General features: G+C 45.3%; 1 protein-coding gene across 2 annotated transcripts in view; it reads right to left on the bottom strand.

The window, feature by feature from the left end:
• The window catches only part of LOC135050059 (septin-4-like), a 91,873-nt gene extending 73,835 nt beyond the window's left edge, over positions 1-18,038 (bottom strand). For both annotated transcript variants that reach the window (XM_063956171.1, XM_063956169.1), the window contains exon 1: positions 17,957-18,038. In XM_063956171.1, the coding sequence (XP_063812241.1) occupies positions 17,957-17,959 (3 nt within the window). In that variant the 5' untranslated portion in view covers positions 17,960-18,038. The remainder of the gene's footprint in view (positions 1-17,956) is intronic.
• Positions 18,039-18,295: the final 257 nt, after the last annotated feature.

Below are 18,295 nucleotides of genomic sequence, written 5' to 3' on the forward strand. Positions count from 1 at the left end.
GCAGCGCATGCCGGACCCGTTCGCACTGCAGCGATAAACCGCTGCGTGTGAACGGGTCAGAATGACCCCCTTTATGTCAAAGGTATATTAAGCTGAATTGGCAGAACAAACTAACATTGTGCTTCTACGCTAAGCTGCATGGCGGGGGCAATTCCTCATTAGAGGGCGCCCTGGTGCATTCGCCATGTGCACCTCGTCTACTGCGCTTGCGCATATATCTAGGGAATTGGTGCTTACACAATTATTGCAGTAATTTATTCACTAAATATGGTGTATTTTGCAAAGTAAGTGAATTTAACATATGTGTGATGTGAGGTGTGGGCCCCTATCTGGAGCGGTTCTTGGTGCGGCCAAGCAGTGCCTGCGCCCGGGGCGCTACGGCCTGGGGGACCCCGCAGGCACCGCCGCCTACCCGCACCCCGGCTACAGCAGACGCCGTGGGCTGTGTGGGCGTCCGCTGCAGCCGGCTCCTGTGACAGACACTAGAGGTCATTATTGACCTCTAGTGTCTGTGCGGTGCTGCTATGGGAGAGACGCAGGAGGCCAGACGGAGCAGCAGCAGCAGCAGTCGGGAAGCAGGAGCGGGCAGTGGTAAGTATTGTTTTTTTATTTTTGTGTGTGTTTGTAAGCGGCTACTAAGGGGCACAGCGACAAGGGGCACAACTACAGGGGGCAAAGCAACAGGGGGGCACAGCAACAGAGGGAACAACTACTGGGGGCAAAGCAACAGGGGGCACTACTACTGGGGCAAATCTACTGGGGGCATAGCTACAGGGGGCACAACTACTGGGGGCAAAGCAACAGAGGGCACAACTACTGGGGGCAAAGCAACAGGGGGCACAACTACTGGGGCAAATCTACTGGGGGCATAGCTACAGGGGGCACAGCTACAGGGGGCAAATCTACTGGGGGCAAATCAGCAGGGGGGCACAACTAATTGGGGGCAAATCTGGGGCACAGCTACTGGGGGCATAACTGTGACTACGCCCCTCCCCTATGAAGCCACGCCCCTATTTAACTCAGGGGCCAGTGTGCACTACTCAGCCTGCACCCATTATAGCAGATATGCCACTGCTGCATGCCCTATTAAAATCATATCATCACATACATACATTGCAGTGATGCCAAGAGTGGGGAAGCAGGTACTATTTATCTGGGCCCAGGCTTATTGGAGGAGCCAGGCGGGGCCTTGGGTCAGCTGTCCCCCTGCAAAGCTGCGGGCGCCCCCCTTGTACAGTGGCAGGGAGGAGCAGGGCCGGTGCAAGGTTTCTCGGCACCCTAGGCAAAATTTCTGCCTACAGCCCCCCCCCCCCCCCCCCCCCCCCGTCCTCCCGACCCTCCCCTTCCCCTGTTGCTTGGACAGTGGAGTGATCACGTTATCTAGAGGCTGTGTTAACGGTATGTTGATCCTCCTGAAGCAGCCAAATAACAGCAAAAGAAAACCTGACAAAAATATTATATTAAATGCACACAAGTTAAAAAGCATCCAGCCCCACATCCATATATAGTATAATACCACAGTCTGTAGTTTTATACAGTATTATAGATAGGCATCAGGGTTGTAACTAGAACTTTGTGGCAGTGACGTGCGGTGAGGTCATTGGCTATATATATATATATATATATATATATATATATATATATATATATATAGTGTTCATTCTAGCACCCTGCACCTTTCAAATACTGTGCAGTTCCTCTTTCCTGCCCGGGGTGTCGCTCTCTGCTGTGGTGCTTCTCCGCACACTCTGATCTGTTACTCAGTGCTGTGATACAGACCTGTGTGTGCTGAGAAACACCAGAGCAGAGAGTGACACCCCAGGCAGGAAAGGGGAACTGCATGGATTTTGAAAGGTGCAGGGTGCTAGAATGAATACTATATATATATATATATATATATATATATATATATACACACACACATACATATACAGTGGTCGAAGTAGACATTTTGAAGTGGGGGTATGGAAAAGTGAAGGTTGCAATTATGCGCGCGCCTCCGGGAGAGGGGGTGTGGCCACTCAAATGGGGGCGTGTCCTTCAGTGTATTAGGACCCCTTATACTATCTAGAAATTCTTATACTATCTAGAAATTCACATTACAGCACACGGAATGAGCCAAAATTCACACTACAGCACATGGTATGAGCCAAAATTCATATTTTACCACACAGTATGAGCCGAAATTCACATTACAGCACACAGTATGAGCCAAAATTCATATTTTACTACACAGTATGAGCCGAAATTCACATTACAGCACACGGTATGAGCCGAAATTCACGTTACAGAACACGCTATGACCCAAAATTTCAGATTTTACCACACTGTATGAGCCGAAATTCACATTATAGCACACGGTATGACCCGAAATTCACATTACAGCATACTGTATGAGCCAAAATTCTGATTTTACCATATGGTATGAGACGAAATTCACATTATAGCAAATGGTATGACCCACAATTCAGGGACAGGGAGAGAGAGTGACAGCAAGGACTGAGAGAGTGACAGCAGGGACTGAGAGCGTGACAGCAGGGACATAGGGTAACATTACCTGATATGTGCAGCGGAGGTGCGGAAGGGACTGTGGTTGTTGGTGGCGTATGAGCCCATGGTCTGCGGGGGATGCGGCGGTACTAAGCTGTCCTTCTTCGCTGCGGCGTTGATGTCCCTCTGACCACCGCCAGTGGAGGGAGGGGATAGGGAGACGTGGGGTGGGAGGGAGGGGATAGGGAGACGCGGGGTGGAAGGGAGGGGATAGGGAGATGCGGGGTGGGAGGGAGGAGATAGGGAGGCGCAGGGCGGCAGGGAGGGAGGGGATAGCGAGACGCGGGGCGGCAGTGAGGGGATAGTGAGACGCGGGGTGGGAGGGAGGGGATAGGGAGACGTGGGGTGGAAGGGAGGGGATAGTGAGACGCGGGTGGGAGGGAGAGGATAGGGAGACGCGGGGCGGCAGGGAGGGAGGGGATAGGGAGACGTGGGGTGGGAGGGAGGGGATAGGGAGACGCGGGGTGGAAGGGAGGGGATAGGGAGATGCGGGGTGGGAGGGAGGAGATAGGGAGGCGCGGGGCGGCAGGGAGGGAGGGGATAGCGAGACGCGGGGCGGCAGTTAGGGGATAGTGAGACGCTGGGTGGGAGAGAGAGGATAGGGAGACGCGGGGCGGCAGGGAGGGGATAGGGAGGCGCGGGGCGGCGGGGAGGGAGGGGATAGAGAGACTTCTCTTGTCTTTCAGATGTTCCAATTAAATATATTTTACACAAAAAAATATATATTTTGATAAGTATGCCCAGACCAGGGGCGGCCGCGGCGAGGGTCTAGCCTGCCACAGCCGTCAGTCACCTGACCTACGCCAGTGTGATTTCCCTGCGGCTGCTCCATGTCTCTAACAGAAATAGACGGAGCCGCGCGTATGAGAGAGCAGGTCAGGAGACGGGCGCCACACAAGCGCTGACGTTCGTGCTGACGGCGCCTAGCAGGATGCGTGTTAGGCTGTCAGTGTGGGCGGCGCCCGTCTCCTGACCTGCTCTCTCATACGCGCGGCTCCGTCTATTTCTGTTTAGACATGGAGCAGCCGCAGGCCCGCAGGGAAAGCAATACACTGGGCTGGTGAGGTGACTGACGGCTGTGGCAGGCTAGACCCTCGCCGCGGCCGCCCCTGGTCTGGGCTTACTTATCAAAATATATATTTTTTTTGGTAAAATATATTTAATTGGAGCCTGCCGCCCTCCAGTGGCCAGCGCCCATAGGCAGCTGCCTAAAGCTGCCTAATGGTAGCGCCGGCCCTGGGGAGGAGGGTACCATACCCTCCAACATTTTACACATAAAAACTTAAAACAGCCTCATATTAGGAAATGGGGCGTGGCCACAAGTAAACGGGGGGTGGCCATGACCCCCTTTCCTATACTTTCAATGGAAGTTTTGAGAGTCAAAAATCGGTACAAAGACCTTTTTGGTAGCAACAGACCATAGAAAAAAGGTACTGTACCTGCCAAAAAGGTACAGTTGAAGGGTATGGGGTACGTGAGGGTGGGAAGATTGTGTGCTCAGGAGGAAGCCTCTCCCCATAGGTGCCAGGTGCTGTGGGTGGGGCTACAGTACTGTATGTGACCTATATGAGACAGATAGATTAAGGCAGTACTGACAGTGGGATAGTGTTTGCCCAAAGAATTGGGAAAATATGAAGAACCATGATCCTGAGGTTTGTGTGATGTTAGTGTATTAGAATGCTTAATATTTGTAGACACTCCCTTACTAATATGTGTAAGCCTGAATCTTCAGTGATGGTCCCTGGGACCAGGGGAATGCTGGGAAGTGGGTGGTCCAGTGTGCAGGGTGCCTGGAGTTGGTGATGAAATAAAACAGCACAGCAGTGAACTCGCATGTCTCTGTGTCCTTATGACTAGATTTACAAACATATGAACAAAACATGGTGTCAGAAGAAGTTTAACTTGGACTGCTAGTGCTCTCAGAGTGTGAAAGAATCTTGAGGAAGTCTGTAAGGCTGTGATACTCAGTGTCTGCAAAGCCTGCCGTGTGCTCCTCTTTTCAAACAGTGAGTAACCATGGATAAACTGGCTCCTCTAACCGGCATGCTGATGTCTGGTAACTTGTCTGAAAACTGGAAAAGATTTAAGCAAAGGTTTAATATATATCTTGCTGCATGTGGAGATGATACAGAGGCTGAAAAAACTAAGGCATCCATTTTCCTCCATGTGATAGGAGAGGATGTGCTGGACATTTATAATAGTTTTCAGTTTGCTGAGGGGCAGAATATGGTGCTATCTTCTATAATGCAAAAGTTTGAAGATTACTTTGTGCCAAGGAAAAATGTGACATATGAAAGATATAAGTTTTTCACATGTGATCAGAAGTCTGTAGATGGATTTGATCAGTATGTTACAGAACTGCAATCACTCAGTAAAACCTGTGAGTTTGGTGATTTAAAGGATTCACTGATTAGAGATCGTATTGTCTGTGGAATACCTGATAATGGACTCAGAGAGAGACTGCTGAGAGAGCAAGACCTAACACTAGACAAGGCAGTGACTATGTGCAGATCTGCAGAAATAACTAGATTTCAAGCCAAACCGTTACACAAGGAAGTTGATGCTGCTGTCCATGTAGTGCAGAAAACAGAGCCAAGCAAACCTCCATTCTCAAGAATGAAGCAGTCTAAGCCACAGTCTAATAAGGAAATTTGTAGTAGATGTGGAAATGCTCACAATCCTAAAATGTGCCCGGCTTATGGTAAAACCTGCATGAAATGTGGTAGACTTAATCACTTTGCTAAATGCTGTAAAATGAAAAGTAAAACAACCAATGTGCATGCTGTTAATCAAACAGAGGAATTCTTTGTGGATTGCATTGAACTTTGCAGTGCAGATAAGAAAGAATGGATTGTCCCTTTAACTGTGAACGAGATTGTCATTCCCTTTAAGCTTGATACTGGCGCGCAGGTGAATTTAATATCGTCAAGACTATAAGACTTTTAGAGTAAAACCTAAAATTCATCCAGCCAAAGTGAAAGTTACAGGGTACACTGGGGAGGAAATTCCTGTGAAAGGTACATGCTTAGTGACACTGAAATATAAGGGACAACAGTTTAAAACATCTCTACTGATTGTGGATAAAAATGTGCAACCAATTCTAGGATTAAGTTCCTGTGAGAAACTAAGCTTGCTAAAGAAAGTTTTTATGGTGACATCACAAGTAGAAGATGACTGCAAATCAATGTTTACAGAATACAGAGACTTGTTTGAAGGTCTAGGTTGTTTGCCTGGAGAGCATAAAATAAATATAGACACGCAAGTTTCTTCAGTGATACACCCCTGTAGAAAAGTGCCGTTTGCACTGAGAGAAAAACTGAAACAACAGTTAAATCGCATGGAAGCCTTGGGTGTGATACAGAAAGTTGATGAGCCTACTGAATGGGTAAGCTCCTTAGTAATTGTTGAAAAGAAAAATGGACAACTCAGAATATGTCTAGACCCCAGAGATTTAAACAAAGCTATTAAACGAGAACATTTCAAACTACCAACCAGAGATGAAATCATGTCGCAATTTGCGGGAGCAAAATTGTTCAGTAAATTGGACGCATCTTCAGGATTCTGGCAAATGAAGCTAGATGAGGCCAGCTCAAAGCTTTGTACATTTAATACACCAGAAGGTCGATACAGATTTCTTCGACTACCATATAGAATTGTCTGCTCCAGAAGTATATCACAAAAAGATACACATGATTTTTGAACATATTCCAGGTGTTGAAACAATGACGGATTACATTATTGTCTGGGAATCTACAAAGGAAGAACATGATTCTAGATTGAGACAAGTAATGGAACTTGCCAAGAAAGTGAATCTAAAGCTGAACAAGGACAAATGTGAATTTGGCGTGAATACACTTACCTTTATGGGCGACGTGGTCTCGGACCAAGGTGTAAAACCAGACCCAAGGAAAATATCAGCCATAGTGAACATGGAACGGCCTAACAACAAAGATGACGTCAGAAGATTCCTAGGAATGATTACTTACTTAGGAAAGTTTATTTCTCAACTCTCTGAACGAACAGCCTCTCTTAGATGGTTGTTGGACAAAGATAACGAGTGGATGTGGTCACATGAACAAGAAGAAAGTTGGCAAAACTTGAAACAGATCATTACAGAGCAACCAGTGCTAAAATTCTTTGATCCTGCTAAAAGAATAAGAATTTCAGCAGATGCTTCGCAATTTGGCCTAGGCTCAGTGCTGTTACAAGAACATGAGTATACATGGCAACCAGTAATCTATGCATCAAGAGCACTGACAAGTGCTGAAACAAGGTATGCTCAGATAGAAAAAGAACTTCTAGCGATCACATATGCATGTGAGCGATTTCATCAGTTTGTGTATGGTCAAACATTTACAGTGGAAACTGACCACAAGCCAATGGTAGCTATCATGACTAAATCATTACATGACTGTCCCATGAGAATTCAACGAATGCTTATCAGACTACAGAAATATGATGTACACTTGCTGTACTGTCCCTGCAAATACATGTACATTGCTGATACACTTTCTCGTGCTGTGGACAAAAGTGAAGGTTCCAAAAGTCTGATGTATGAAGAGATAGAAGCCCATGTTAATTTGATCGTAGCTTCTCTACCAGTGTCTCTTGCAAGACAAGAACAGATTAGGAAAAAACTGAGACAGATGACACAATGAAAGTGTTGAAAGATATCAATCTAAAAGGTTGACCAGCAGAAAAACATGCGTGCCCGCTGTCTATCCATGATTATTGGATGTACCACAGTGACCTTACAGTTGTCGATGGTATTATTTACAAAGGCAATAGGTTTGTCATACCTGCATGACTAAGAAAAACAGTAAACTCTGCTGTGCAAGATACATGAAGGCCACTTAGGAGAAGAAAAATGTAAGCGGAGAGCGCGTGAAGTTATGTATTGGCCAAGAATGAACCAAGACATAGCACAGACTACAGCTACATGTGAATCATGTCTTACGTATAGACCGAAACAACTGGTCGAGCCACTGAGTCCTCATGCAGTGCCAGAGAGACCGTACCAGAAAGTTGGCGCAGATTTGTTTGATTGTAATGGGAAAACGTACATTGTCGTGACTATTACTCTAACTATCCTGAGGTGAAGACACTACATACAACTACTAGTAAAACCGTAATCAATTGCATGAAGTCAATCTTTGCAAGGCATGGTGTTCCTATGGAAGTGTTCACTGACAATGGTCCTCAGTTTTCCAGTGCTGAATTTAGACAATTTGCTGATGAGTGGGAATTTGTCCATACTACGTCAAGTCCTCACTATCCACGCTCAAATGGGTTGGTGGAAAGTTCAGTAAAAACTGTAAAGAGTCTCATGAAAAAAGCTCAAGAAGGTAAAGAAGATTTCTACAAAAGTCTTTTAATCTACCGCAGTACACCTTTACAGAATGGACTTTCTCCTGCACAAATGCTGATGGGAAGGAGGATTAGAGCAAATCTCCTGATACATGATGAACTGCTTAATACACATAACTCAGCGTTGGTCAGACTGAGTAAGGAACGTCAACAGGCGAAACAGAAACTGTTCCATGACAGGCGAGCAAAACGCTTATCTGATCTAAAATCGGGTGACCAAGTCCGTCTCAGAGATCACGAGAAAGGTATTTGGGTGCAGAAAGGTATTGTGCAAGCACAAGTAGCACCAAGATCTTATACTATATGTACAGAGCGTGGAACGGAAGTAAGAAGAAATCAGGTGGATTTAAGATCTCAACCTAACCATAATGAAGACAACATGACTGAAGAATACCCTTCATCTGACATGTATGATGATCCTGATAATGGTGAACAAACCACGATTCTAGAAAGGTCCAACATGGTTGATGAAATACAGACTGTGTATGAAAGACCCAAAAGGGAAATACGCAGACCTGAGAGACTCATTGAAACGTGTTAGATGATGTTCTATATGACGTTGTTAATTGTTGCATTGAAGCGTACAGGGCTTATCTTTAAAGAAAAGAGGATGTGATGTTAGTGTATTAGAATGCTTAATATTTGTAGACACTCCCTTACTAATATGTGTAAGCCTGAATCTTCAGTGATGGTCCCTGGGACCAGGGGGATGCTGGGAAGTGGGTGGTCCAGTGTACACTGTGCCTGGAGTTGGTGATGAAATAAAACAGCACAGCAGTGAACTCACATGTCTCTGTGTCCTTATGACTGGATTTACAAACATATGAACAAAACAGTTTGTAATAAACTGACTGTGGCATACATCCTGTTCTTTTTATTGTGGCAGGGTGTAGTAAAACAGTTATGATGTTGACATTGTTAAAATGTCGGCAGGCAGCATATCAATATTCTCAGAATGTCTACATGTAAAATGTTGAAATTGTCAGAATGTTGACATTAGGGCTAGGCTACTGGGGGAGGGTTAGGCACTAGGAGTACAATAGGATTATTCTGCAGAGGGGGAGGGGTGTTAGGGATTGACACTAGAGGGATGGTTATGTTTAACTATTAGGGTTAAGGATAGGGGAATAATACTTACCGAAATGCTGGAGGATCGGTAGTCTGACCAGGAAGTGGCGGTCACATGGCACCAGGAGCAGATGTGTCACTGCTGGGCCACCAGGGATGACATGTCGACATTTCATCCTTGTCTAGATTATGGATGTCAACATGGTCAATGTCGACATTATGACTGTGGACATATACCAGTCCATACTTGCCTACTCTCTTGGAATGGCCGGGAGGTTCCCGAAAATCGCGTGGAGCTGTTAGCCCGCACCCCCTTCCCCCTCCGCGTTGCCCAGCAACCCCTTACGCTGCTGTCCGAAGTGGGCGGTCTGGAGGTGTCATCATGCCCCTGCCTCTCAATTTCCGGTAACTTGCCATTGAGTTGCAGGGGGCGGGGCTACAATAATGCAATCACATGGGCATGCCCTGATTACGCCCCTGTCATGTCATTGCCCCCTGATGCCGCACCACACCCCTCCAGCATGGGGCAGCCAGAATTTTGGCAAGCATGTACCACTCTGTGGCATGCAACCTCTATAATGGCATGCAACCTGCAGCCAAGGATTATGGCATGTGCCCCATTTTGTTATACAGACTGGATTGTTTGGAAGTATCCGAGGATGCAAAGAAACAAACTCATTTCAGTGCAACTAAGGATACTTGTCCTACTCTCTGGGGGTTATTCAGTAAAGATTGCAGATTCTGCAAAAAAGTAGAATCTGCAATTCTTTCTATCACATGCTGGGGACCGCCCATCGCAGGGCAAGGCCGCCCAGCATGCTGAGTGGCCTGACCAGTGGCTGCGACCACAATTTAATTGTGATTGCAGCAACAGTGGACGACCCCCTGCAGCTAGGCTGCGTATGCAGGCGGTTTGCCGCCATTTTCTTGATGGGAGCGGCTGCGTGTGACGTCATGCAGCCGCCCTGAAACCGCCACCACCCCACCCCCCGCTTTGCTTAGTGATGCGACTGCAATAATCCCCTCTGTCCCTACTAATCCTGCCTATTATTATGTGTGTATAAGTGGTGGTGGTTTATTTAGTAGCATCGTGAAGGTACAGCCCTGTTCACAGTTATACATACACAGACTTGTTGCATGGAGTGGAGGGAAACATACAGGCCACCAGCCAGTGACTGTATATGGGTAGTGGTGCAGGCCGCAAGCAGTACCAGGCTCTGTAGCGATAAACAGCATCTCTGTAACAGTGCGGAATACAATGTATTGTAGGTCTATCTGGAGCTAAGTGGAAGGCGTCTGTCTGGTACACAGTGGTAAGATGGGGCAGCGCATATGCAGTAGTAGGATCAGTAGCCATCTTGGTTAGTGATTTGAAGCCTCCATGTAGAAACCTAGTTATGGCTTCTGCGCAGTAGTGCTATTCAACTCTAACATTATCACCATGTAACCCAGAGAATGGTAGCATTGTCTGAATGTATGGCTGAAAGTAGATTTTTTTTGTCACACATTCACTAATTAATATTTGTACTGTATGCAGAGGAATAGCCAGGTGCCGTGGTGCCTGGAGCAAGGGTATGTCTTAGCGCCTCCCTCTCCTAACCAACATATGGTGGCATGTTACATTTATAAAGGAAAAATATCAAATAAATCCTAAATGGGTGTCAGGACCAGTTCTAGACCTCGTGGTGCTCAGAGTGCATAGAAAATATAGGGGTCTGGTTTCATCAGGAAGGGGTGTGGCACAGAATAGTACCAATTCATATTACACAACACAGTAGTGTCTGTTATTCACATTCCACTACACAGTAGAACCCCTTATACATGTTATACTACACAGTAGAGCCCCTTATACACAGGGCCGTCTTAACAGCAGTGTAGGCCCCTGGGCAAAGCAATGTACTGGGGCCCCTACCCGTCCTCCTGTGGTAGGGACAGGGGGTGCTATCAGCAGCAGCTTTGATGTCCCGCAGGCGGCCGGGGTGTTCTAGCCACCGCTTAGCATGTAGGACCTGAAGCAGTAATTTCTAATTACTCCTTTACTGTACAGATGGTGGGAGATGGAGTGGGAGGGAGAATACTAAACTGTAGAAGGGGGCATAGGACTGAATGAAGGGCCCCCGGTACATGACTGCCAGGGTGCTAGGGGGTGTTTAATACGCAGGCGAGGGGTGGATAGTGGAGTGGGCTCAATATTCATCATTTTCCGGTGATACGGCATCTTGATTGACTGCAGATATCTCCAGCTCCTGGAAATAGATTTCTTAGCTTTCAATGGGATAAAAAAAAAACTAGAGAGTCAAACATTCAGGAGGTGCTGGGGACTTGGGGATCAGAGCAATCCACCAACGAAAATATGAAACTGCATTATCAGGCATGTGGAGTTGGAGCAGGGACCAGCTGCTTGAAGGCTGATATCTCTGGTTCTGGGCATAGTAGATATAAGCTTTCCATGTCCAACGAAAGGGGAGAGTCACATCTTTTGGAGTATACCTTTGGAAAAACTCTAAAGGGGGATACACACGGAGAGATCCGTACTTAAATTCTAAGCAATCTGACTAGATTGCTTAGAAATTAAGGGAGTCATTCCGAGTTGTTCGCTCGCAAGCTGCTTTTAGCAGCTTTGCACACACTAAGCCGCCGCCTACTGGGAGTGAATCTTAGCTTATCAAAATTGAGAACGAAAGATTAGCAAAATAGCGAATAGACACCTCTTAGCAGTTTCTGAGTAGCTCCAGACTTACTTGGCATCTGCGATCAGTTCAGTGCTTGTCGTTCCTGGTTTGACGTCACAAACACACCCAGCGTTCGCCCAGACACTCCTCCGTTTCTCCAGCCACTCCCGCGTTTTTCCCAGAAACTGTAGCGTTTTTTCGCACACACCCATAAAACGGCCTGTTTCCGCCCAGAAACACCCACTTCCTGTCAATCACATTACGATCACCAGAACGAAGAAAAAAATCGTAATGCCGTGAGTAAAATACCTAACTGCATAGCAAATTTACTTGGCGCAGTCGCACTGCGGACATTGCGCATGCGCATTAGCGACTAATCGCTCCGTTGTGAGAAAAAAATACAGAGCGAACAACTCGGAATGACCCCCTAAGTACGGATCTCTCCGTGTGTATGCCCATAGTGATATCGATGCGATGCGATTGATGCATGCATGCCAAATCTAGTGAGATCGCTCATTTCACCACAGGGTGCAGTGTGCAGCCCACCCATCCCACCCCCCTCGCTAGTGTTGAGAGAGATGTGTGCTGAGCGGCCTGTGCTAGATCGCTCAGCACACATCTCCCCCATGTGTACGGGGCTTAAGTCAGGCAGAACTCGAGATATCTGGCTGAGAAAAGCAATTAACAGGCTCGGATGGGGAACATTGCTTTGAAGTCTGATATCTACGGTTCCCCAGGGCCAATTTTCAAAAATCTGGTACCACTGGAAAAAGGGGACGCTCCGCTATCATGCTGGGACCCTTACTATCCTAGGGCCCTTGGGCAACTGCCCATTGAGCCAATATGAAAAGATGGCCCAAGTACAAAAGCACTGCACAGTGGTGATGCTTTTGTACTGGAAGAGTAGCTCCCAGCCAGCGCAGCTCCTGCTCGATGGCAGGGAGCTACTCGTTGCAGCCCGGGTGACGTCACGCAGCTGCTGCAGCCCGCCCCCCCAATGGTCCGGTCACGCCTGCGTTGGTCGGACGCACCCCCTAAACGGCGGCTAAACGCCGCCGGACCGCCTCCTCCTGCCCAGCGGCGCCTCTCCCTGTCAATCAGGCAGAGACGATCGCAGGGCTATGACAACCGTTGGCTGTCTGCCATGCGCTGGCACATGCACAGTTCAGGCCTGACTTAGCCCCAATATTGCTTCCACTGTGAAACGCCGGAAGCTTTCAGATAATACAACATCCCCACCATCACATAGGCTCTTTTTAACTGGGTTTTTTTTCCAGCTCTCGACTGTATCTTTTCATGTTACCCTTTATCAACCATCAATAAGTAATCTTCCTGATGCCTTTATTAATTGCTGCATTCCTTTAAGGAAGAATCCCAATTGTGTGTGTATTCATTCAGCAAAGGATACAGCTCTATAAAATGTGGGGCAAATAAAAATACTTGTGTCTACGATAAGACATTTATCATTAATGGAAAAGTAGAATCGCCTTCACTTCTTCTCAAACTACAGTATAAGTTCACCAGTTAATTTTCCTGTGTAACAACTATTTTTTTTACATTGTGGATATTAACTTGAGTATTGCAGATAGACATGTGTGATTGTTCTGGTTCCTCTGGTTTCCGAGGAATCTAGCTGAGCCAGGGCAGTGATGTCCTACTGTTTCATGTAGAACAGATTCTATGTCATTGTTAATTATGGCTTCTATAGACCACTTCTCTAATACTGTAATTTAATCCAATAAAGAGTCCATCATTTTATAATTCAAGCAGTTCTGGGAACATATTTTGCCATGATTATCATTATTCATTCAGACAGTGTAGCCTACACAGGAAAAGCATTTATCCTCACACTTTGGGCTTTACTGCTTCCTCAGCATTCTCTCAATATGGCGCCATCACTCCTTAGCCCTCCTGCAATGATGCCTCTCTTTATGGCTACTGCTTTTGTGTTTGGGGACTCACTCCCTCTGTAGTAATAATTTGGGGCTCTTACCCTTTTGTTACTCAAGGGCCTTTGGATGGCAAAGGGCTCTTCCTCCTCTATATCTTTGGGTGTTATTTTCCCCTTCTCTACAGCACTTTTTTGTGCAGTCAGTTTTATTGGGGTTTAAAGGACAATGGGGCAGATGTATTAACCTGGAGAAGGGATAAAGAAGTGATAAAGCAGTGATAAGTGCAAGGTGATAAACGCACCAACCAATCATTACGGATTTGAAAAATGACAGGAGCTGACTGGTTGGTGTGTTATCACCTTGCACTTATAATTGCTTTATCACTTCTTTATCCCTTCTCCAGGTTAATACATCTGCCCCAATGATGTGAGTGAATAAAGTGTAGCACATAGACGTTGTACACATTGTGAGCACAAACTTAACAAACTGAACTGATCCCTCCTTTTTGTAATTATGGAAGCTTCATCACTGGTGGCATCTTGGCAGTCCCCACCCATACACTCCCCAAAGATGCCATGAAGACCCAGGACGCCCTCTAACCGAGGAAACACAAAGTAAGAACAACTTCCTGCTGTACAACAATGGGAAATATAACAGTACTGTGTGGATTGAAGTATTTTGAATGAATTTTTATATGAATTACATTTTTATGAGGGCCAAACCAGTCATGGGTAAAGCCAGCTACATCCCTAAGAGGGACCAGGGCTGGGAACCTGGGCATGGCTGCAATTTGTGGTGACTGGACCCACTGCCGGAATAGCCAACCTGATTTTTTCATCTCTCCTTTCTCAATCTTCTTCTATCTTCTTTCACAAGGGGTCAGTTATCCCTTTTCTCTCAGTGTGTGATGGAACTTCACTACTGCATCATTCCTGAAACATTCTACGTTATATAAAGTAGCTTGGTTATAGAGATATGGTGTGGAGGATTAATGTAATATGGGGACTAGTGTGGGTGGGACTGCTATACTAGATGGAGATGCATATTATGAAAGAACTTATGTGTGAGGTTAAATATTATGGACTGGTTTAGAGGGCTTGATGTTTTTGGGGATTGGTGTGTATGGTGTGTGTGAGGTTAAGGTGTTGGGACAGGTGTGGTAGTTTTAACCTCAAACCAACTTTTCAACCAGGACATGGATACAAACAAGGAGCCCCATTAAACTGGTCACATTTAGGATATCTTAGGACTCAGGCTTAAGGGAATGGCCACCTTAGAAAAATATGTTCCTATAAGGTAATGCAGTTTCATTGTTGGAGCTGGTTGGGTGGAAATAGATCAGATTATTAGAAATGGGTGATTTTAATTTAAGTTTGGGTCTGGCTGAAGTGAAGATTTTTAAAGACTCTTACAGTTTTCACTCATTGCTTAGTTTCCAGGAAGGAAATAGTTCTTATTCTATTTTCAAATAGGGTCTTAACATGCCAGGTACAGTATGTGCTCATTCATCTGAATCCAGGTAACGTATAGGATCCACCCTATACGTCATCTTGATCCCAATGTATTACCAGTGTAAGTGACTTTCATTGTTTGATGTATTTTGAGATCTATTTTCCTTCAGTGTACCTTCTTAATAGTGCCTTTGATCTTATATCTACATTTTAATTTCTATTCCTCATGTACAGATGTGTCCCCATACATTGTTGTTGCAAACAGCCCTTCTCAGCGCACCAGGTTCTGTGATACTCTGCTTGCGCCAAGCATCTTTTATGCATCTCTTTCTCCTGAAAATGTCTTAGTCGCAATGCAGTATTACTAGGACGCACATGGAAACTGTGCTGATTAATTTCATATGTTATACTTGCATATCTGTGTGCAACTGAACTGCGGCCAGGAGTTACTCCTCAAATACGAAGGCATCGCCTCTGTGCGATGATTTTGTATTTGTGCGGGGGAGCTGGCACTGACATGCGGGGCAGACTAGCCCTGTGCTGGGCGTCCCCCAGCATGTCTGAGTTTACGATCGTAGCTGTGCTAAATTTAGCACAGCTACGATCAACTCGGAATGACCCCCTGTATACATAGTGCTATGATGCAGCGGCCGTGGTTTTTTTCCATGCCGACTTCCATTGTGCTACATGTACATACTCAGTCGCACACAGATATACAAGTGCTGCATATAAAAGTAATCAGCACAGTCTCCTTGTGCATCCTAGTAGCATAACCTTGCTACTTAGACAGATTTTCAAGCAAAAAGATGCTTGGTGTAAGCAGAGTTGCATGGGGCCTTTTGGCGAGGCATCTCACCATGTATTGCATATTGAAGACACAGCTGTAGACAGGGATGAAATGTTGACATATTAGAATGTTGACATATCGTCCCTCCCTGGTGCCCAGCAATAACTTACATGCTCCTGGTGGCTCCAGTGTCATCTTCCTGGTCCTGACGGACATGTGACTGTCACTTCAAGGTCAGACCTCAAATCCTCTGATGGTCCAGTGAGTATTTCTCTGCTATCCCTAACCACCAACTCTCCCTCTAGTGACTAACCCTTGCCTCCATCATGCAGCCTAACCCTAACCTTTCCCCTCCCTAACCCTCCCACCCGCAGACTAACCCTTCTGACAAGAACAACATTTCACATGTTGACAATCCCATAAAAAATAATTTATCCTCCCCTGTGAGCTTGCACAGCCTGACTGACTGTTGACAGCCATTTTTGTTTGCCCTGCAGAGATATTTTGAAAGGAGATAATGATTTATAGGAGGATAGCTAAGCAAAAATAGATCGGATGCATGCTTTAAAGGTACTGTACTTAACTTCCTTGTTAAGAAAAAAAAATCTGCATGGGAATGCTGCTTTAAGTTGTAAAGTAATATTGGCCCATATGTTTTTGGGGGGTTTGCTTCCATGAAAGCAAAAAAAGAAAGCATTGAATAATCCCTATAATGACAAGATTGTGGTCTGGAAAGATATATGGTTTTTTTTTTCAAATATTACCTGTCATTAAATATTATTCTATAACTTATACTTTACACAGAAAGCATCTAAGGCTAGGTATACACTATGTGTTATATATCGTCCCGGCCGTCAGTTTGTGTGTACACCTGATATGTCTGTGAACAACGTCATTCACAGACATATCACTTTGGCTGTGCAGCACAGCTGATGGCTATATAGCTTGCAGATATATTGTTACATCTGTCTGTGTGTACGGGCTACTTATTGCCCCATATGCCGGCCACAGGAACCACCGACAATGGCATCACTATCGTTCACTGTGGCCAGGCATGTCGGGCGCGGTGGATTAGTAAGTGTGTATGCACATTTCATTTGTGCAGAACACTTACCAAATTGTTAAATTAGTTGGCCCGTCGTCCGATTCATAGGTCAGGTATGTATCTAGTATAACACTATAAATTGTATCCAATATTCTGTAATTGCTGCTAAATAACAGCGTGACTGACTAGGAGCACAATTTTCAGATTCAAATCTTTAAAAAAATTACTTGCCTTTCTGATTACAATATTAATGGAATCTCTACTGCCCCTTACATTTATGCATATCTGCCAGCTATGAGAATATACAAATATATATGATAAGTGCAATATGTTATGTCAATAATAGTATACTGTATCTGCAGAGGAACAGATATTCTAAGAGGCTACCCTGTCAATCACAGGTATTGTATTCTTTGAAGCTGCACTGCATTAAAGAGTATGACTTCTTAAAGCAAATAAAAAGATGATTGACCGTTCTGCTTTCCAAGAGGCAGTGCTGAGGTAGGGGAACCACTGCTGCACTGGCATCTGTTTCACTGGTGACAAGTTTTCAAAACCTGCCAGTGGCCATACATTATTTGACATCAACCTGAATTATCCTGATACACAGCATCTATGAATCCCCTAATTACACCATACATTTATTTTCCAGATAATTACATTTCTAGTTTCCCATGACTGCACATATAATCCCTGTATCTGAGCGCAGCACTGATATGCAGGACTCTGCAGTATACTCTATCTGGATGCAGACACTGCATATAGGCTCAAACTTTACGAGTTTCAGCATTTGCTGAGTATTTGTAAGTATAGATTTTTAATATGGTCTATGAATATTACTAACAGGGCCACAAATTGCAAATGACTAGTCTCATGTACTCTATGTCAATCATTGAAATAACTTCTATACTGAAATCTCAAAAACCATTCATGCAATCATTTCTCAGTTTAAGGTCATGTAGTGAAGTCTTGATCCTTTTTGTGTATGCACAACGTCTGTAAATCTCTCACATAACCTGTCACTTCCCTGGCCTGTAGCCTCCATAAATCTCATTATAATCCTGTCTGACTCTCATAGTAATCCCCCCTTCCAGCTCTAGTAAGTGTAGAAGTGTCATCCTTACCATTTGCTGCAGTGTAGGGGCTCTCCCCTCTCTGGTGTGTTTTCCTGCACCTCTCTCCTCTCCTGTCTGTAAGCCTCTGGATTCCTACATCAGCCTACGTCACTATTTCAAGTCTGTTACTCTACCTCCTTGCCTCCTGATTCCTCTTCCTTGTACATGACACAGAGAAGGGAACCGAGATCTCAGTGTCTCCAAGTACAAGATGCTGTAGATTTATGTTTACAGGCTCTATACCTAATTCTATCACCCTACAGTATGCACACATAATAGTCATTGCCTTTCACATGTACATTATATATATAGTATATACGCACTTGTGCTGAGTAGCTGGGACCCAGG

The sequence above is a fragment of the Pseudophryne corroboree genome, chromosome 2, assembly GCF_028390025.1.
Source record: "Pseudophryne corroboree isolate aPseCor3 chromosome 2, aPseCor3.hap2, whole genome shotgun sequence".
In the NCBI taxonomy this organism is placed as follows: Eukaryota; Metazoa; Chordata; class Amphibia; order Anura; family Myobatrachidae; genus Pseudophryne; species Pseudophryne corroboree.